This window comes from Amblyraja radiata, chromosome 1 (assembly GCF_010909765.2).
Source record: "Amblyraja radiata isolate CabotCenter1 chromosome 1, sAmbRad1.1.pri, whole genome shotgun sequence".
Classification (NCBI taxonomy): domain Eukaryota; kingdom Metazoa; phylum Chordata; class Chondrichthyes; order Rajiformes; family Rajidae; genus Amblyraja; species Amblyraja radiata.
The window spans coordinates 99,193,323-99,215,848 of NC_045956.1; the positions used below are offsets into that span (position 1 = coordinate 99,193,323).

The 22,526-nt window shown below is 46.7% G+C and overlaps 1 protein-coding gene across 2 annotated transcripts in view; it reads right to left on the minus strand.

The window, feature by feature from the left end:
* The window catches only part of rell1 (RELT like 1), a 66,584-nt gene that overhangs the window by 22,032 nt on the left and 22,026 nt on the right, over positions 1 to 22,526 (minus strand). For both annotated transcript variants that reach the window (XM_033026743.1, XM_033026752.1), the window contains exons 2-4: positions 18,325 to 18,555; positions 16,628 to 16,696; positions 12,873 to 12,918 (exon numbers count right to left, since the gene is read on the minus strand). In XM_033026743.1, the coding sequence (XP_032882634.1) occupies positions 12,873 to 12,918; positions 16,628 to 16,696; positions 18,325 to 18,555 (346 nt within the window). The remainder of the gene's footprint in view (positions 1 to 12,872; positions 12,919 to 16,627; positions 16,697 to 18,324; positions 18,556 to 22,526) is intronic.

The window sequence follows — 22,526 nt, forward strand, 5'->3', positions numbered from 1 at the left end:
TCCGTACGGACAATCCTCATAGTCAGGATGGAACCCAGGTCTTAATGCTGTAAGGCAGCAGCTCTGCCGCTATACCCTCTGTGCCGTTTCTCAAGTAGAATTTAGGAAATGTTATTTACATTACAGGCCGAGTTGGTTAGAACTTGATCGAGATTTTTGAGGAGGTGGCGAAGTGATCAATGAGTGTTGGGTGGGTGTCTACAAGGACTTTAGTAGGACAATTGATAAAATCTCCCATTTTAGGCTGATCCAGAAGATTAAGATGCACGGGATTAAGTGACAGCGGTATGGATTCAGAACTGACCTGCTGATAGAAGACAGAGGGTGTGGGGGAAAGACAAAACGCAGGCTGGAGGTCTGTGACCTGCGGAGTTTTGCAGGGATCTGTGCTAAGACTGTTTATTAATGACTTGGACATAAACGTAGACAGGTTGGTTTGCAGACGACACCAAGATTCTGGAGGGTCACAGATTGTGAAGGCTGTCAAAATATACAGCAGAATATAGGCAGGGCTGCCAACTCTCACGCTTTGAGCGTGAGAATCACTCCCTCAAGCAAACTCTCGCGCCCTCACGCTGATCAGAAATTTCTCACGCTCTGTGGTGAGAAATTCTGTGATCAATTAAAATTTCAAAACTCGGATAAACTGCATGGTCCGCAGGTGTTGGAGAGCAGGAGCTGAGGGAGGGATGGGAGCAGAACCAGCGGCGGGAACAGACGCGGGGAGCCGGGGCTGCGAGTGTTTGCGGGATTGCGAGTGTTTGTGGGGCTGGCGAATCGCTCGCTGCAGTTCCGGCCATGGAGCACTCCGGACAGTGCGAGAGTCCCGGCCGTCGGAGGCGTCGGAAGCGTTGTGCCGCTGTCGCGAGAGTCTCTGTGCCGAAGGGACAGACTCTCAAAGGGAGGTGGTGAGAGAGAGAGAGAGGGGAAGGAGACAGGGAGACAGGGGGGAGAGAGAGAGGGGGGTGAGAGGAGAGAGAGGGGAGAGACAGAGGGGGCGTAAATGGAGAGAAAGAAGAGGGGAGGGGGGGGGAGAGAGAGGGGAGAGAGAGGTAGGGAAGAGTGAGGTGGGAGAGGGGGAGAAGAGAGAGAGGGAAGAGGGAGAGGGGGTGGAGAGGGAGGAGAGGGTAGGAGAGAATGGGAGAGAGATGGGTGGTAAAAGAGAGAGGGGGAAGAGGGAGAAAGGGGGAAAGAGAGAAATGGGGGAAAGAGAGAGAGATGGGGGGGCAAAGAGAAAGAGGAGATAGACAGAGGAGAAAGAGAGGGGTGCGAGAGCAAGGGGGAGAGTGTGGTGGGAGGGAGAAATGGGGGAGAGAGAGGGAGAGAGGGAGAGAGAGGAGGAGAGAGGAGGAGAGAGGAGGAGGAGGAGGAGGAGGAGGAGGAGGAGGAGAGAGGAGAGAGGGATGAGAGAGAGAGGGGGAAAGAGAGAGAGGTGAGAGGAGAGACAGAGATACCCTCCAGTTTAAAGCCCTTCAAACACAAGTGCCCGGAAAACAGTTCCCCGTGTCAGTTGGTACTGAGACTAACTACCCCTATCCAGTTAAACCCTATCCAGTTAAATTCTGACCAGCCTCAGATCAATATTGATCCCCAATCACCAGTTAGAGTGAACCAAATTATCAAACAATGTAAAGAAACGTATTTGGAATATTGGGATAAAGAAACCAAACGCCAAAGCAGATTAGAATGTTACCGTGCCCTAAAAAGAGATTATAAATTGGCAGACTATCTCACAACTGTTAGAGACATAAAGCAGAGACAGACCCTCACCAAATACAGATTAAGTGACCACTATTTGGCAGTTGAAAAAGGAAGACAGAAGAGATTCTGGCAACCAAGAGAAAACAGAATATGCGGCCACTGTTTGACAGATGAGGTTGAAACAGAGGTGCACTTCCTCCTAAAATGCAAAAAATTTGACAAAACAAGGAAAGCATACTTTGACAAACTCAGTGTGGCAACCCCCGATTTTAAAGAACTAGATGATACATCAAAACTGCATCTCCGGCCATGGAGCAGCCTCAGTGCAAGAGTCCCGGGCCGTCGGAGGCGTCAAAGCGTTGTGTCGCTGCCGTGAGAGTCTCTGTGCCGAATTCATCCAGGTGACCGGCATGGATCAGGCTACGGCTCGGTGCATCCTGGAGGACAACCAGTGGCTGCTGGAAGTAAGTACCAAGCACTGGGTAGAAACGGTGGAAGATAGTGGACTTCAAATGGGGGTGGTTGGTGAAAGCATCCTGCTTGCCTGCTAGATTTTCACTTACTGTAACTGCAGGAAAAATGTTCCCGATGTTGAGGGCGCTCAGAACCACGGGTCACAGTTTACGAATAAAGGAGGGGCCAGTTAGGACTGAGATGAGAACAAACTTTCTTCACGCAGAGAGTTGTGAATCTGCGGAATTCTCTGCCACAGAAGGCAGTGCAGGCCAATTCACTGGATGTTTTCAAGAGAGAGTTACATTTAGTTCTTGGGGCTAACGACATCAAGGGATATGGGGAAAAAACAGGAAAGAGGTACTGATTTTAGATGAATAGCCATGATATTGAATGGCAGTGCTGGCTCGAAGGGCCGATGGCCTATTCCTGCACCTATTTTCTATGTTTCTATGCTTGAGTATATGGCAATAAAACTCGATCACTTGATTTTTAAGCATTCATGCATGGTGGAGGTATAATGTCGTTATAGAGTGATACAGTGTGAAAACAGGCCCTTCGGCGCAACTTGCCCACACCCGCCAACATGTCCCAGCTACGCTACCTGCTTTTGGTCCATACCTCCAACCCTGTCCTATCCATGTATCAGTCTAACATTTTCTTAAATGTTGCGATGGTCCCTGCCTCAACTACCTCCTCTGGCAGCTTGTTCCATTTGTGTGGATAAAGTTACCCCATAAAAAGTTACCTCTTAAAAATACTTAAAAAAACATTGAAATCATACTTCTACAGTGCACTAAAACATGATTTTAAGACATCAAATTTCAAAAAGTTCCTACCCTGGGAGGGGGGACACCCTTCTTCCACACCCTCTCCCCACTCGGTTGCCCCACTCCCTCACCGGGTACCCCCAAGGCCAGTGATCAGTGATCGCACAGCCTCTCAAAAATGCTCCAATCCAATTTAAAGCATATATATTGCATTCAAGTGTAAGTTAAAAGACTCGCTACAGTATGCACCATATTGCACAATTTCAAGCTGAAAAATGCAAAGGTTCCGTACCAATGGGAAGGGGCCACGGGGTTTCCAGACAACCCTGGGTTTAGTGCTCTCGAGGTGTGTGTGTGGTGTACTCTCGCTGTTGGGATTAAAAGACTACTGTTTGAACCCGCCTGGCGTCCGGCCTTTTCCTGACCTTGACCAGGCCACTACACTGGTGACCCCACGCCGTTCATCACGCGTCGTGATGGATATGGATAATAACGCTGTTGCGCTGAAGCTCCCAACTCTGTGGACCGAAGAACCCGACATCTGGTTCCAGCAGGCAGAGGCACAGTTTGCTGTGAGAGGTATTACAGCAGATGAGACAAAATACTATTACGTGGTTGGCTCGCTTGACCAAGTGACTGCGAGGCGAGTTAAGCCTTTCCTCAGGGCCCCCCGGTAGCAAATAAATATACGGGCCTTAAGGAATTTCTTATCAGGAGGTTTGGCCTAGGTGACTCCGAGAGGGCAGCTCGGATTTTCAGAATGGACGGCCTGGGCGACCGCCGGCCGTCTGCCCTCCTGGAAGACATGCTCACCCTAATGGGGGACCATGAACCTTGCTTTCTATTTAAATACGCCTACCTGCAGCAGCTACCCCCCAACATTCGCATGCAGCTCGCCAGAGATCCATTTACCGACATGGGCGCTGGGTGAACAAGCCGACGAGCTGTGGAATTCCCACCATCAGAACCTGGAAGTGCTGACCGTCCTTCCCGCGGCGTTTGGAGGCTCAGAGCAGGTCGGGACCGCTATCGACCGCGTTTCCACTGCTCCCAGTCGGCCCCCGCGGCAAGCATCCGTATTCCTGAAGGTGGACCCCGACGATATCCCGAAGACGGCCATTATTACACCACTTGGTCTATTCGAATTTGTACGGATGCCGTTTGGGTTAAAGAACGCTGCGCAGGCCTTTCAGCGGCTTATGGACTGCGTGTGCCGCGGCCTGGACTTCGTCTTCGTGTACTTGGACGACATACTCGTGGCCAGTCGCTCGCGGCAGGAGCACTGCATCCACCTCCGTCAGCTGTGTCAGCGCCTCAGCGACTTCGGTTTGGACATCAACGCGTCCAAGTGCCGTTTCGGTGTGACGGCTATCGACTTCCTCGGCCACCGCGTGACTCCATAAGGGGTGGTGCCTCTGCCGACCAGGGTGGACACTGTCCACAGGTTCCCCCGTCCGACCACAGTTAGGGGCCCACAGGAATTCGTGGGGATGGTCACCTTCTATCACCGCTTCCTGTCGTCAGCGGCCGCAGTCATGCGTCCGCTTTTCCACCTGATTGCTGGTCATCGCAGGGAGGTTGATTGGTCCGTGGAAGCAACAGCGGCATTCGAGAGGGCTAAGCAGGCACTGGCTGAGCCCACGATGCTCGTCCACCCACGAGAGGACGCCCCGACCGCCCTGACGGTGGACGCTTCTGAGGTTGCGGCTGGGGCAGTGTTGGAGCAGCTCGTTGATGGATGCTGGCGGCCACTTGCCTTCTTCAGCAGGCATCTCAGTGGTGCTCAGCGCCTTCGACCATGAGCTCCTTGCCCTGTATCTCGCCGTACGTCATTTCCGCTACTTCCTGGAGGGGAGGCCGTTTACTGCATTTACGGACCACAAGCCGCTATCCTTTGCGTTCGCCAAGGTTTCAGACCCGTGGTCTGCCCGGCAGCAGAGGCAGTTGGCGTATGTGTCCGAATACACCACCTCCATCTGGTTCGTTGAGGGCAAATTCAACAGGGTGGCCGATGCCTTATCGAGACCTGCAGTCCACGCGGTTCTCCAAGTCGGTGAGGGGATCAATTATTCTGCCCTGGCAGTCGCTCAGCTTGTCGACGAGGAGATGGCCGCCTATCGTACGGCAGTTTCGGGCCTGCAGTTGGAGGACGTTGTCTGTGGTCCTGGGGGTGCAACGCTGCTGTGCAATGTCTCCTCTGGAGTTCCGCGACCCATCGTCCCCATCGCCTGGCGGCGCAGGGTGTTTGAGGTGCTCCATGGACTTGCGCATCCCTCCATCAGGGCGACAACGACCCTGGTAGCCTCCCGCTTCATGTGGCATGGGCTGCGGAAGGAGGTTGGACATTGGGCGCGCACTTGCATCCCGTGCCAGACCGCCAAGGTGCAATGACACGTGCGCGCGCCGTTGCAGGAGTTCACCATTCCTCGGCTGCGTTTCGACCACATTCACGTGGACATCGTGGGGCCGCTGCCGTCGTCCCAGGGCATGACCTATCTATTCACCATCGTGGACCGCTTCACGCGGTGGCCTGAAGCCATTCCGCTACCAAATTCTGCAACGACCACTTGTGCTCGAGCCTTGGTGGCGCACTGGATCGTCCGGTTCGGTGTTCCACTGGACATAACTTCCGACCGGGGGCCTCAGTTCACATCAGATCCAAGAATCCAAGCACATGTGGTCGGCCATGGCACGCCTCCTGGGTGTTCGTCTGCACCACACGACGGCGTACCACCCGCAGGCGAACGGCCTGGTGGAGCGGGTTCACCGACAACTTAAGGATGCCCTGAAGGCACAGCTCAATAATCCGGACTGGGTGGACGCTCTGCCGTGGGTTTTGCTGGGGATCCGCACTCCACCGAAAGAGGACTTGGCCCCCTCCTCCGCCGTGTTGGTGTATGGGTCTCCGTTGACGGTGCCCGGGAAGTTCATACCGCCGGCAAGTGGCCAGGTGGAGCAGCCTTCGGACGCTCTGCAACATCTTCGGCAGATGGTGGGCAAGCTGGCGCCGGTGCCCACGTCGCGTCATGGGTCCTTCCGTCCGCACGTTCCCTCTGCTCTGGAGGACTGCCAGTTCGTCTTCCTGCGCAGGGATGCGCATCGGACACCTCTCCAGCGGCCATACGAAGGTCCGTTCCGGGTCCTGGAACATGGCTCGTCGACTTTCGTCCTGGACATGGGGGGTCGGCATGCGACTGTTTCAGTTGCGCGGATGAAGCCAGCACATATTGATATTGATCAGCCGGCGCTGGTAGCGCGGCCCCGTAAACGAGGGCGGCCTCTGTTTAGGGTACCTCCTTCTCTGGCTACTCCGACCCCCGCACCTGTTGGTCAGTCGCCTGTTCCGGGGCCGGGCATGGTGTGCACCCGGGCTGGCCGCCGTGTACGCCCTCCTGTCCGTTTCGTGCCTCGGGTACTTGGGGAGGGTCCTGTGGCGGTCCCTGGGGGGTAGGCCACTCCTTGGATCATCCCCCTCGCCGATTGAGGGACAGGGGCGTTGATCTGCCACGGGGTTTCCAGACGACCCTGGGTTTAGTGCTCTCGAGGTGTGTGTGTGGTGTACTCTCGCTGTTGGGATTAAAAGACTACTGTTTGAACCCGCCTGGCGTCTGGCCTTTTCCTGACCTTGACCAGGCCACTACACTATCCTGCTTGATATTCTTGGCTAGCTTACCTTCGAACCTCATCCTTTCTCCCCGTATTGCCTTTTTGGTTATCTTCAGTTGTTCTTTAAACATTACCCAATCCTCTTGCTTCCCGCTCATCTTTGCTATGTTGTACTTCTTCGTTTTAATTTTTATACTGTCCCTGACGTCCCTTGTCAGCCATGGTCGTCCCTTTCTCCCCTTGGAATCTTTCTTCCTCGATTATTAAAGATGTAATAGCAGGACATTTGGAAAGCAGTGACAGGATCAGTCAAAGACAGTGTGGAATTATGAAGGGGAAATCATGCTTGACTAATCTTCTGGAATTTTTTGAGGATAGAACAAGTAGAATAGGTAAGGGAGAACCAGTGGATGTGGTGTATCTGGACGTTCAAAAAGCCTTTGACAAGGTTCCACACAAGAGATTAGTGTGCAAAATTAAAGCACAATCCATTGGATGTGGGGTATTGACTAGTTGGCAGACAAAATTAACGGGTCCATTTCAGAATGGCAGGCATTGAATAGTGGGGTGCCACAAGGCTCAGTGCTGGGTTCCCAGTTACTTACAATTTTTTATTAACGATTTAGACAAAGGAATTAAATGTAACATCTGCACTTTTGCGGATGACACAAAGATGGGTGGCAGTGAGAGCTGCGAGGATGCTAAGAGGCTTTTGGGTGATTTGGATAGGTTGATGAGTGGGCAGGTGCATGGCAGATGCAGTATAAATGTGAGGTCGTCGACTTTGGTGGCAAGAACAAGGTGGCAGATTATTATCTGAATGGTGTCAGATTAGAAAAAGGGGGGGTGCAACGAGACCTGGGTGTCCTGGTACATCAGTCACTGAAAGTAAGCATGCAGGTACAGCAGGTAGTGAAGAAAGCAAATGGCATTTTGGCCTTCATAGCAAGAGGATTTGAGTATAGGAGCAAGAAGATCCTACTGCAGTTGCACAGAGCTCTGGTGAGACCACTCCTGGAGTATTGTGTGCAGTTTTTGGTCTTGTAATTTGAGAAAGACATTCTTGCTATTGAGGGAGTGCAGCTTAGGTTCACCAGTTTAATTCCCACCATCATGAAATGTTATGAGGGGCTAATTATGGAACGCATTAAATCTCGTCTACACAGCGGCCTTGTCTCACTGCAATTCGCCTACTGCCACAACAGGTCCACGGACAATGCCATCACCCTAGCCCTACACTCAAGCCTGGAACACCCAAGTAAGAGAAACACCTACGTCACAACAATACTCAGACTACAGATCTGCCTTTAATACCAATATACCATCCAAGCTTATCACCAAAGTCGCACGACTTGGTATCAGTACTCATCTCTGCAACTGGATCTTTGACTTCCTGACTAACAGACCCCATTCAGCGAGTATAGAAGATAAATCATCCTCTGCAATGATCTTCAACACTGGTGCTCCACACGGCTGCACTCACAGACCCCTTCTTTACTCCTTGTACACCCACGATTGTGCATCCATGTACAAATCTAAATCAATGTTGACATTCTCAGACGACACCACCATTGTTGGCTGGATATCAAATAGTGATGAGACGTAGTACAAGAAGGAGATTGAGAACTTTGTGTCCTGGTGTCGAGACAAGAACCTGTCTCTTGATGTCAGGAGGACAAAGAAGATAGTGATCGACTTCAGGAAGCGAAGCAGTACACATACAATTTGCATTGATGGTGCCGAAGTAGAGATGGTTGAAAACTTCAAATTCCTAGTAGTCAATATCACCAATACCTTTTCCTGGACCACCCATATTGAAGCAATGACCAAGAGAAGCACACCAATGTCTCTATTTCCTTAGAAGGATAAGGAAGTTCAGCATGTCCCCTACAACTCTCACCAACATCTAGATGCACCATAGAAAGCATTTTCTAAGGATGCATCACAGCTTTGTTTGGAAACAGCTCCATCCAAGACCGCAAGAAATTGCAGCGAATTGTGGACGCAGCCCAGACCATCACACAAACCATAAGCATTTATATCTCATGCTGCCTCGGCAAGGCCGTCAGCATAATCAAGAACAGGTCGCAGTCTGGCCACTCCCTCTTCTCCCATCAGACAAAAGGTATAGAAATGTGAAAACGCACATGTCCAGATTCAGGGACAGTTCCTTCCCAGCTGTTATCAGGCAACTGAATCATCTTATCACAACCAGAGAGCACTGCTGAACTGCTACCGCATTGACCCTCAGACTATCCTTGATGGAACTTTGCTGGCTTAACCTTGCACTAAACGTTATTCCCTTATAAATCTATACACTGCAAATGGCTCAATTGGAACCATGTGTTGACTTTCTGCTGACTGGAGAGCACGCAACTTAGTTTTTTCACTGTGACAATAAACTAACCTGAAACTGGGACTTGGTATAAATGAAACACAGACAGCCCACTGTCTCAAAATTATGCATGGTGTTATGAAAGAGCCTAGAATAGCTTCCCAGCCACCGGTTTTCACCAAAAAGGATCATGATCACATCTGATGCGCTGACATTTAAAAATAATCAACCTCATGATAATTGGTGATGGGTGTATTATCACCACATGTCCTTGGTACTTTCACTCCCTTGTATGCATACTTGCACTGAAACTGATGTTCTGGTGACCTTCCAATTACCTGGTTATTGTCACAGGTGTGGAATCTCCTTCATGTTATTTTGTGCCACATGTTGGTGATCTAATTCTGAAAGGTCACTTGCTCAAAGATTACCGATAACAAAAATTGATTTCCAGGTCATATTTTCTATGCTTTTCCGGCAAAATATCATATATGTCACAAAGCTCCAGGGACCCGAGTTAGATCCTGACCTAAGAAACATAGAAAATAGGTGCAGGAGTAGGCCATTCGGCCCTTCGAGCCTGCACCGCCATTCAATATGATCATGGCTGATCATCCAACTCAGTATCCCGTACCTGCCTTCTCTCCATACCCCCTGATCCCTTTAGCCACAAGGGCCACATCTACCTCCCTCTTAAATATAGTCAATGAACTACCTTCTGTGGCAGAGAGTTTCAGAGATTCAACACGCTCTTTGTGAAAAAAAAAATTCTCATCTCGGTCCTAAAGGATTTCCCCTCTATCCTTAAGCTGTGACCCCTTGTCCTGGACTTCCCCAACATCGGGAACAATCTTCCTGCATCTAGCCTGTCCACCCTCAATCTCCTAAATTCTAGTGAGTACAAGCCGAGTCTATCCAGTCTTTCTTCATATGAAAGTCCTGACATCCCAGGAATTAGTCTGGTGAACTTTCTCTGTACTCCCTCTATGGCAATAATGTCCTTCCTCAGATTTGGAGACCAAAACTGTGCGCAATACTCCAGGTGTGGTATCACCAAGACCCTGTACAAATGCAGTAGAACCTCCCTGCTCCTATACTCAAATCCTTTTGCTATGAATGCTAACATACCATTTGCTTTCTTCACTGCCTGCTGCACCTGCATGCCTACTTTCAATAACTGGTGTACCATGACACCCAGGTCTCACTGCATCTCCCCTTTTCCTAATCGGTCACCATTTAGATAATAGTCTGCTTTCCTGTTTTTGCCACCAAAGTGGATAACCTCATATTTATTCACATTATACTGCATCTGCCATGCATTTGCCCACTCACCCAGCCTATCCAAGTCACCTTGCAGCCTCCCAGCTTAGTGTCATCCGCTAACTTGGAGATGTTGCATTAAATTCCCTTGTCCAAATCATTAATATATATTGTAAATAGCTGGGGTCCCAGCACTGAGCCTTGCGGTACCCCACTAGTCACTGCCTGCCATTCTGAAAATGACCCGTTTACTCCTACTCTTTGCTTCCTGTTTGCCAGCCAGTTCTCTATCCACATCAATTCTGAACCCCCAATACCGTGTGCTTTAAGTTTGTATACTAATCTCTTATATGGGACCTTGTCGAAAGCCTTCTGAAAGTAAAGATATAACACATCCACTGGTTCTCCCCTATCCACTCTACTAGTTACATCCTCGAAAAATTCTATAAGATTCGTCAGACATGATTTACCTATCGTAAATCCATGCTGACTTTGTCCAATGATTTCACCACTTTCCAAATGAAGGTGATGTGGCAGTTTGCACGTTCTCCCTGTGACCGTGTGGGTTTCCTCCAGATGCTCAGGTTTCTTCCACATCCCAAAGATGTGCAAGTTTGTAGGTTAATAGGCCTCTGTAAATTGCCACCTAGCGTGCAGGAAGTGGACGAGAAAGTAGAATAACATAGAACTAGTGTGAACCGGTTAACAATGGTCAGCCAGCCAAGGGGCCTGTTTTCATGCTGTTTCTCTAAACTAAACTGTTACGTTTCCCAACTCAGCAGGGATTTAACCTCAAGCTTGCAACCTCAAGCCCAATGCCAACATTAACAGAATTTTAAAAAGCATTAATTATTTCAGTAACACAATTATGCAGAGAAATCACAATTGAAGATTTGGGAAAGATTCCAAAACAAAACAGAATTTGCTATCACTATTGGGCTTTTCTTCAAAAGGCACATCTAATTACAAGAACAAAAGCACTTGGTGTTCCTTAGGTTGGCTGCGGGAGGCGCGCTGGTGCACGGAGTCAGTGGTGGCCTTGGGTTGCAAGAGTCAGTGCGCTCGCGGGTTGACGTGTCTGGGTTGATGAGTTGGTGGAATGAGTCGCTGGATGCCCTGCAGCAACCTGGGAGGTGATTAGATGAGGCGCTGCTCCAAGAGGCCTTGCGTGCTGTTCGGACACAGAGAAGTGGAGCAATGGTGGAGGACATCAACATAATCTGGCCATTACCAGGACAACAGTCCTTTAAGTCCGAGATACGACTCTACATTTTTAAGAACTTTGAAACTTGGACGCAAGATGGCTCCAGAAATGTGGTGAGTATTTTGTGATGCTTCAATATAATCTACTGTTCTTACACTCTTATTCTTAAGTATGATTGGGCTCACGTCTACCAAAACTTTTACTAAATTGTGTGCAAAAAAGGAATTTAATTACACCTAGGTACATGTGGTAATGAAGTACCATTGAACCGCTGAGATATAGTTCAGCTGGAAATACACAAAATATCTTCGAAACAGGACAATACCTATCCAAGATGAGCTTTCTTGCCATCCCGAAATAATTGTTACTGGTCAGTTGCACATGGACAGAAGGAAATACATTTGTTTTTCCAGATTTTTTCAAACTGGATAAATATTTGAGTTTACCATGCCAAGTATCTGAATCACCATTTTCCTAATCATTCTGTAATATCATCATGTCAACCCTCATTTTAGGAGGTGTCTGATAATTCATATTTTTGATACGAACATACACTTCTAATAATGGGTCAAAAGCAGTGATTCCACACCTCAAATCCCAAATTTCCTGGAATTTGATGGTTTATCCTGAAATCTTCAAAATGCTTCCTGCGTGCTATTTGTTGGGGGTTTTTTCTCAGGCACACATTAACAACACAAAGAAGAACAAGGCAAAACAGATCTATGTAACTACACCGTATCTGCCTGCTTCTGTTACTCACTTGTAGAGTGTTATGCAAGGCAGCTTTCGTTGCCTCCATCAGCTTTCGTTATCTTCATTTTTTCAACCTGCTCTCATGTGTTTCAGTCTCTGCTCTCTCTCCCTCTCACTCTCTTCCTCCCTCGTCTCTCCCTCCCTCTTCATCTCTCTCCCTCCCTCTCTCTCCCTCCCTATCTCCCTCCTTCCCTCTCTCCTCCCTCTTTTTCTCCCTCCCTCTCCCTCTCTCCACCCCACCCTCTCCACTCCTCCCTCTCTCCACCCCACCCTCTCTCCTCCTTGAGCCCATCCACCGTTCTGTAAAATCAAGGCCAATCCCAATGTAACTGCAATCCCACTGGTAACCTTTCACCACTAGGCTTTATCCAGAATTCTACCACTGCCTGAAAAATAATCAGGCTCAACTTCCACTGAGAAAGAGAATTCCAAAGACTCATAGTTATACGAGAATTTTCCCGAATAGTCTGTGACTCGTAGCGCTGTGGCCATAGCGCTGTGTTTAAAGCCCATAGCGCTCCAGCCGGTACCACTACATTTAGAACTCATAGCGCTGCAGCCGACAGCTCTTTGTTTAAATTCCCACGCGTTAAACTGACAGCGTTCTGTTTAAACCTTTGAGCGCCAAACTGGCAGTGCTGTGTGTATTACCTTTACACCCCTTCGCGGACCAGATGCGGAATTTCCCGAAATTATTTCATTGCCCTAAAATTACTCGAAAACAATCAGAATTTCCCGAATTTCGGGTAATTTCCTTCAAAGTGGAAATACTGGTCAAAAGCAATCTTACCTTTCTTTATTATTGTCTACCATAGCATGCAATGCTTCAACATTAGCTGCAAAGGAAACAAAAATCATATTTAGTCTCAAATTGAATAATGAACATCTCAAGTTTCAAAATCAATTATAATCAAGTTGTGATTGGTTTTCTAATACTACGGACACACACTGACTTATGTAATAGGCAAGTTACATAAACTCACACACAAGTAAACAATTCACAATACGTGGTCCTGTTTCCCGAATGACATGCTATTGCAGCGGAAGGTCTTAAGGTCATAAGGAATAGGAGCAGAATTAGGCCATTTGGCCCATCGTCTACTCCGCCATTCAATCATGGCTGATCCATTTCTCCCTCCTAACCCCATTCTCCGGCATTCTCCCCATAACCTCTAACACCTGAACCAATCAAGAATCTATCTACAGTGTCCTCCATAATGTTTGGGACAAAGACCCATTATTTACTTATTTGCCTCTGTACTCCACAATTTGAGATTTGAAATTAAAAAAAGACTCATGGTTAAAGTGTACATTGTCAGATTTTATTAAAGGGTAGTTTTATACATTTTGGTTTCACCATGTAGAAATTACGGCTGGGTTTGTAGATAGTTCCCCCCCATTTCAGGGCACTATAATGTTTGGGACACATGGCTTCACAGGTGTTTGTAATTGCTCAGGTGTGTTTAATTGCCTCCTTAATGCAGGTATAAGGGAGCTCTCAGCACCTAGTCTTTCCATCACCTTTGGAAACTTCTATTGCTGTTTATCAACATGAGGACCAAAGTTGTGTCAATGAAAGTCAAATAAGCCATTACGAGACTGAGAAACAAGAATAAAACTGTTAGCCACATCAGCTTACCAAAATCAACTGTTTGGAATATAATTAAGAAGAAAGAGAGCACTGGTGAGCTTCCTAATCGCAAAGGGACTGGCAGGCCAAGGAAGACCTCCACAGCTGATGACAGAAGAATTCTCTATAATAATGAAAAAACCTCAAACGTCCGACAGATCAGAAACACTCTTCAGGGGTCAGGTGTGGATTTGTCAATGACCACTGTCCGCAGAAAACTTCATGAACAGAAATACAGATGCTACACTGCAAGATGCAAACCACTGGTTAGCCGCAAAAATAGGATGGCCGGGTAACAGTTTGCCAAGAAGTACTTAAAAGAGCAACCACAGTTCTGGAAAAACGTCTTGTGGACAGATGAGCGAAGATGTACTTATATCAGAGTGATGGCAAGAGCAAAGTATGGAGGAGAGAAGGAACTGCCCAAGATCCAAAGCATACCACCTCATCTGTGAAATACGGTGGTGGGGGTGTTATGGCCTGGGCATATATGGCTGCTGAAGGTTTTGGCTCACTTATCTTCATTGAAGATACAACTGCTGATGGTAGTAGCATAATGAATTCTGAAGTGTATCGACACATCCTATCTGCTCAAGTTCAAACAAATGCCTCAAAACTCATTGGCCAATTCCACAGCAAGACAATGATCCCAAACATACTGCTAAAGCAACAAAGGAGTTTTTCAAAGCTAAAAAATGGTCAATTCTTGAGTGGCCAAGTCAATCACGTGATCTGAACCCAATTGCGAATGCTGAAGAGAAAACTGAAGGGGACTAGCCCCTGAAACAAGCATAAGCAAAAGATGGCTGCAAACAAGCCTGTCAGATCATTACCAGAGAAGACACCCAGCAACTGGTGATGTCCATGAATCGCAGACTTCATGCAGTCATAGCATGCAAAGGATATGCAACAAAATACTAAACATGACTACTTTCATTTACATGACATTGCTGTGCCCCAAACATTATGATGTCCTGAAATCGGGGGATAATGTCTAAACACTGCTGTAATTTCTACATGGTGAAAACAAAATGTATAAACATGGCCTTTATTAAAATCTGACAATGTGAACTTTAACCAAATGTGATTTTTCCTATTACCAATCTCAAATTATGGATTACAGAGGCAAATAAATAATTTTGTCGGGCCGATCTTGACTCCCGCAACCGGCGGTCGAGCCCTCCGCATCTGGGCGATCAAGCTCCCGCATCGGGGGGATCTCAGCTCTCCGCACCGGGCGATCCGACTCCCGAGTCGGGACTGGTCGAACCACCTGCGACTTTGGAGCTTCCCGACATTAGTCTCTACCCGAGACTGCGAGCTCCTCGATGTTGAAATCCGCAGGCCGCGGTTGGAGTGTCGATCCCAGGCAAGGGATCACAGGCTCCGATGGCAAGTCCACGGCCCCGTGGTGGGGCTCAAATACAGTTTCGAGCGAGGCCTCCAGCTCCATGATGTTAGGTCGCAGAGTGTCCGGAGATATGATCCGGAAAAAATATGTATTTCCGGCAAGGTAAGAGATTGAAAAAAAGTTTCCCACGACCGGCCCCCCCCCCCCCCCCCCCCCCCCCCCATATAAAACAAACCAAAGAACATTAACACATACTTATTAAAACGCACTATAAAAAACAAAAAAGACGAAAGGACAGACAGACTGTAGGTCTGAGTTGACACACTTTGAGAATACATAAGGGAGCACTGAGAAACAGAGATAACTCTGTACAAGTCCAGAACCTGAAGGTGTTAGCACAGGTGATAAGGCGGTGAAAGCATTCAAGATATTCGTCTTCATTAGTTGGAGCCCGTATAATAGAGTAAGGAGCTAATGGTACAGCTTCATAAATTTGGTCAACCCACAGCTGGAGTATGGTGTACAGATTTGGTCACTGTGTCATTGAAGGACGTGACACACTGGAGAGGGTGTAGAGCAGATTCAGCAGTTCGTCGGGCATGGAATGTTTCAGTTACAAGGTAAGACTGAAATGGCTTTGGAACAGTGGAGAATGGTAAACTGAAATGTACAGAAAATTATAAAGGGCTATAAACATAGTGGATAGTAGGAAACATTTCCCCATAACAGAATTATCTAAACAAAGAGAGGGCATGGTTTAAGGGAGAGACTAAGAACTGCTGATGCCAGTTTACCAAAAAAAATCCAAAATGCTGGAGTAACTCAGCCAATCTGGAGAACATGGACAGGTGACATTTCAGGTTGGAACCCCTCTTCTATAATTTAAGGGTATGGACTAAACAGGTTATAGGGTTCGACGGAATAACTTTTTCATCCAGAGTGGTTGTAATGTAAAATATAACAGTGTTCCTCAACAGTGTTCTCTTTTCAATTACTGTACATGGAATAGAAACATAGAAATGTAGAAACATAGAAAATAGGTGCAGGAGTAGGCCATTCGGCCCTTCGAGCCTGCACCGCCATTCAATATGATCATGGCTCAATAGTATTGCTTATATTGATCACACGGCTCGGTTGTAAATAAGACCACAAGGAAAAGGAAATATTAGAACGGGTCGTATATCCTTTGAGGGAGTACGGTACAGAGCAACAGTCAACAGCAAGTTAAACAAGAAGCAAATTGCACAAATGTAGATTATATTCCTTGGAATACACAAGATTGATACTCAATTTCTTTGAGATTAGAAAACAGTTTGATATGCAAATGTGTGGGGGAGTTTAGAAACCTTCCGTAAAATGAAATTGCAATTCAATAGTTAATTTCAAATGCGACATTAAGTGTTTTTTGTTGAAAGGTATTAAAAGATATGGAAAAGCATCTTTAAAAGGAGCTTGGTTACAAATCGGATGATCTCAATGAATAGTGAATTAGACTCTAGGGCTCACATCCTTTGCTCCTTTTCTTTAATTACAAATTAGTTACAACTTTATTAAAATAACGTACCTGGATTTTTCATAATACAATGCACCATTTGTCCAATGGTATCAGCATTGCACTCATTATCATGGAGTTCTAATATAAAACACAAAAATGTACTTGGTCAGTCTGTAAAATGTGACAAATCTAAAACATGAGTTCACCATTAGCAGATCTTCCACATCCCCAACACTGCTGGCTGACACCTGAACTATGCCGTTCCTTTCCCTCTGGCTCCGGGCACAATTTTCTGCTAAAAGCCCATCATTGTGGTGTATGCAGCATATGCCTCTCAAAGCATTAAGCAGTCAACCTGACTGACAAAAGAGGCTTTGACAACTGGCAAGGCTCCACCTCCAGGCAAAACAATTGTGCCAGTTAGTAAACATCTCTGAATGCTCCAAAATCACAGAGCAGGTTTAAAAAAAAATCAAAATGGAACGAACATGAACACACACAAACACCCGCGCACACACACACGCGCACCCAAAGAAACAAGTGAAAAGCTCTGCTTATCTTTCTCCCATTCATTTAATTGGGCAGCTGAACACCTACAATGTAGATTCGGTGATCAATCCACTTGTGCAGCAATCGGTATGCTGGGGTTAGGACTCCACTGAGCTGAAGGTTGCTTTTCAGCCTGTTTCTAGGAGTAAAACCAGTTACAGTCTCATCTGTTCAAGGAAAAGAATGACACAGTGGATATTATCACTAGATGTCCAGTGCAAAGTCCTGGGGGCCTGGGTTCATGTCCCACCATGGCAGATGGATTTAAATACTAGAATTTAAAAAGTCTAATGATGATCATGAAAACCATTGTCCATTGTTGTAAAGACACATATGGGCTCACTAATATCTGTGGGGAAGAAATCTACCATCATTACCTGGTCTGGTCTACATGTGACTCCAGAGCTAGAGCAACGTGGTTAACCCTCAACTGCCCTCTGAAATTGCCAAAACAACCCTGTTAGTTGTAATACATTGGTTGCTAATTCAGCCTGTGATCCCACGTACCTTTGATGTATCTACAAAAAAAAAATGTCGATAGACCTAAGTGGAGAATCTGCTTTTACGTTTATACTCCACAAGTTAGTATGTCTGACAAAGTAATGGGTTCAGTTTTTTTGTTTTTGTTTGGACATTTTTATATTGAGGTCACAATGAGCAGGTATACGGTCATTAGCTTTCCCAATTAATTTAATTACTCATCAACCATCGAGAGCTACTAACATAATGCAAGAAAAGCAAAATACTCATTTTAGGAATTATCTCTCTTTCCTTCATTTATTTAAATGGATGACCTAGTAATTTAAAAACATTTAGAAAAACTGGTTATTCCTATTGTTTTTGTTTCTAATCCAGCTGCAGATTTTAATATACACTTATTATTTAGGCATCACTACATGTTTATCAATATAAAATCAGTTTATTTTGACACTGGATTTTTCACAAAAGTTACACCAAACTTCAAATATTTGCACACAATGTCTATTGTTCCCAAACATCATCACGACAGAATAGGGCAGTTTCTAGATCTAGCTTCAAACCCAGAGTTCCAGTCTTAGAGAAACATGATTACTGCATGACCAATACTTTTAAAAACAATTTGATACAGAAAATTCCTCTAAACGTGGCTATCCTTTAAATAAGACATTTCATATGAATTACTCTTTAAAAGCCCAATCAGTTGCAGTTGTCACAATTTTATTTATTGTTGAGCTTACCAATTTCTGTCTCAGGAACAAGCTCTTCACACACTGACTCACTCTCCGTTGTGCATCGGTAGCCCTTTTTAGTGAGAACTCGGCAAATTAATAGCCCTAAAAGACCAGTGAGAAAGAAGATAGGTACCACTACAATTGCAACGTTCCCTGAAAATCCAGAATTTGTCTTGGTTTTATTTTGCTGTTCATTTAAGGTTTGACTTGCTAAAGAATCAGGAAATGACCAGGACTCTGTGAAAATAAAGGAAAAAAAAATCATGTTTTGCAATAAAAAGTCATATTAAATTTGATTGGTTTTCTTTTATTCTAATTCGTTCCCTGCTGCCCTTTTATTGAAGTTGGACTGTAGGTCATACAAGTGAAAGGTGGTCTTCAGTGCATTAGTCGAACAATCTTGAAATGAATACATAATTGTCACATGAGACAAGTCACAGTAAAATTCTTTGCTTGCATACCCAATGTATGCAATAGTCGCCACATAAAGGGCACTGACAAAGTTATAATGCATCCCGCGCCAGGTCCACCCTTGTTTCCCCCCCTTCACAGCAGTTCCCCATGTGGGCCCTCCTTTGTCCTCCCCCTCCCTCCCAGCTATTTCACCTTGCCAGATCTTCCTTTGTTCTCTTCCCCCCCACCTCTCCCCCCACACCTCTCCCCCCTCCCACGGTGGTCCCCCCACGCCGGGTCTTCCATTATTCCCGATGGCACGTCCTCCGACTCCCACATGACCCGTTCTCGACTGCCGGCGCCCTCATTGACCGCTGCTTTTCCCATTCACACAAAAAAAAACAGTACATTTCAACCAAATAATGGAGCAGAAACTCCAATCAAATGTCATTATAATATCACTTAATGTTGTATGCACATTTCCATTGCACTTTACGCCACTAAAAAGATAAAGAATGGCAATAAACCCTAAATCTTATCTACCCATCTTTGTTCCTTTTGCCTTAGTAACATCAATCTCAAAAGTTTCAAATTGAATCCCAATGCGTTCACTAATGTCAGCACTTACAAGGTAAGTGCAGCTTTTATAGATTCACAGCCAACGCTCTCTGGTGTTCTAACTTTGTCAGATCTTTAAGTTGGCAAAGAAGACTCTGATGTCAAGCACATAGCACCCTCCAATTTAAGCAGGCTGGTCATAAAATATATTCATGTGCAGCACCACTGGACAATTATATGAAATGCCATTAATCAAAATGCATAGAGTCATTATGATGAAAGCACATGACTTGCTTGCATTTATTAAACATCTCTTAAACATTTATTAAACAGTGAGAGTAGGAATTGAGCTAGGTGGAGGATAAATGCGTGGCTGAAGGACTGGTGCAGAGGGCAGGGATACAAGTTTCTGGATCATTGGGACCTCTTTTGGGGAAGGTGTGACCTGTACAAAAAGGACGGGTTGCACTTGAACCCGAGGGGGACCAATATCCTGGCGGGGAGATTTGCAAAGGCTTCTGGGGAGACTTTAAACTAGAACAGTTGGGGGGGAGGGACTCAAATAGAGAAAGCTAGTAGATATTGTGTGAGGCAGGAGGCAGAGAAGGGAAGCACTCAGACCCAGCATGTAGGGGGGAAAGAAGAAAAAGATAATAAACAGAAAATAAGAGGCGGTGGGTTTCTTAAATGTGTGAGCAGAGAGACAGAGGGGTGTAAAATAAGGGTAGAAGCAATAAGTAGCAAGGTGAAAAGTAAAAGTGGCAGGCAGACAAATCCAGGGCAAAAATCAAAAAGGGCCACTTTTCAACATAATTGTATAAGGGGTAAGAATGTTGTAAAAACAAGCCTGAAGGCTTTGTGTCTCAATGCAAGGAGCATTCGTAATAAGGTGTATGAGTTGAATGTGCTGATAGCTATTAATGACTATGATATAGTTGGGATCACGGAGACATGGCTCCAGGGTGACCAAGGCTGGGAGCTGAACATCCAGGGATATTCAATATTCAGGAGGGATAGATAGAAAGGAAAAGGAGGTGGGGTAGCGTTGCTGGTTGGAAAGGAGATTAACGCAATAGAAAGGAAGGACATTAGCTTGGAGGATGTGTAATCGATATGGGTAGAGCTGCGAAACACTAAGGGGCAGAAAACGCTAGTGGGAGTGGAAGGCTCTGCAGAGAGTAGTGCGTTCGGCCGAACGCATTATGGGAACTTCACTCGACCCCCTGCGGAAACTATACATCAGGAGGCGGAACTCCAGAGCCAATAAAATCATGGGAGACCCCTTCCACCCCTGCAACGGACTGTTCCAACTGCTACGGTCAGGCAAACGCCTCCGTTGCCATGCTGTGAGAACGGAGAGGTTGAGAAGAAGCTTCTTCCCAGAGGCCATTAGGACCGTAAACTCCTATCTCACCAGGGACTAACTTTACTGTACCACTCTACTGCTTATTTTTAGAATTGCTGTTTTTTTCCCTTTTTCCTTCCACACACAATATTTAATATGAAAAAGAATATGTGATTCTGTTACATTCTGTTTGTAGTTTGTTTGGTTGGTTGTTTGTTTGTTTTTTTGCACAAAGTCCGCGAGCATTGCCACTTTTCATTTCACTGCACATCTCGTATGTGTATATGACGAATAAACTTGACTTGACTTGTGCAAGCCAACAGTAGTAGTGGAGTTGGGGATGGCATCAAACAGGAAATTGGAAGTATGTGCAACAAAGGTAAAACAGTTATAATGGGTGACTTCAATTTACATATAGACTGGGTGAATCAAATTGGCAGGGGTGCTGAGGAAGAGGATTTCTTGGAATGTATGCGGGATAGTTTTCTAAACCAACATGTAGAGGAACCAACAAGAGAGCAGGCTATTCTAGAGGCTTGTTGTGTTGTCTTGTTGTGCGTGGCCCCTTGGGCAAGAGTGACCATAATATGGTTGAGTTCTTCATTAGGATGGAGAGTGACATAATTAATTCAGCAACAAGGGTTCTGAACTTAAAGAAAGGTAACTTTGAGGGTATGAGACATGAATTGGCCAAGATAGACTGGCAATTGATTCTTAAAGGGATGACGGTGGATATGCAATGGAAGGTATTTAAAGACTGCATGGATGAACTACAACAATTGTTCATCCCAGTTTGGCAAAATAATAAATCAGGGAAGGAAGTGCATCCATGGATAACAAGGGGAATCAGGGATGGTATCAAAACAAAGCATACAAATTAGCCAGAAAAAGCAGCCTACCAGAGGACTGGGAGAAATCCAGAGTCTAGCAGAGGAGGACGAAGGGCTTAATTAGGAAAGGGAAAATAGATTATGAAAGAAAACTGGCAGGGAACATAAAAACTGATTGCAAAAGTGTCTATGGATATGTGAAGAGAAAAAAATTAGTCAAAACAAATGTAGGTCCCTTGCAGTCAGAAACAGGTGAATTGATCATGGGGAACAAGAACGAGGAGAGGGGGGGGGGAGAGGAGAGGGGGGGGGGAGGGGGGAGAGGGGGGGTGAGGAGAGGGGGGGCGAGGAGAGGGGGGGGGTGAGGAGAGGGGGGGGTGAGGAGAGGGGGGGAGAGGAGAGGGGGGGGAAGAGGGGGGAGGAGAGGGGGGGAGGGGAGAGGAGAGGGGAGAGGAGAGGGGGGAGGAGAGGGGGGGAGAGAGGAGAGTGGGGGAGGAGAGGGGGGGGAGAGAGGAGAGGGGGGGGGAGGAGAGGGAGGAGAGAGGAGAGGGGGGGGAGAGAGAGGAGAGGGGGGGGAGAGAGGAGAGGGGTGAGAGAGAGGAGAGGAGGGGAAAGAGGAGAGGGGGGAGAGGAGAGGGGGGGAGAGGAGAGGGGGGAAGGAGAGGGGGGGAGAGGAGAGGGCGGGAGAGAGAGGGGGGGGAGAGGAGAAGGGGGGGATGGGGAGAGAGGTGGGGAGAGGTGAGGGGGTGGGAGAGGAGAGGGGGGAGAGGAGAGGGGGGGAGAGGGGAGGGGGGGGAGAGGTGAGGGGGGGAGAGGAGAGGGGGGAGAGGAGAGGGGGAGAGGAATTTGGCGGCCTTGCATCCTGTTTGAAGTGGTATGAAACTGCACTGAATTTGGTGGCCTTGCACCCTGCTGAAAGTGGTATGAAACTGCACTTGAATTCGGTGGCCTTGCACCCTGCTTGAAGTGGTAGGAAGCTGCACTTGAATTTGGTGGCCTTGCACCCTGCTTGAAGTGGTAGGAAACTGCACTTGAATTTGGTGGCCATGCACCCTGCTCAATGTGGTGATAAATTGCACTTG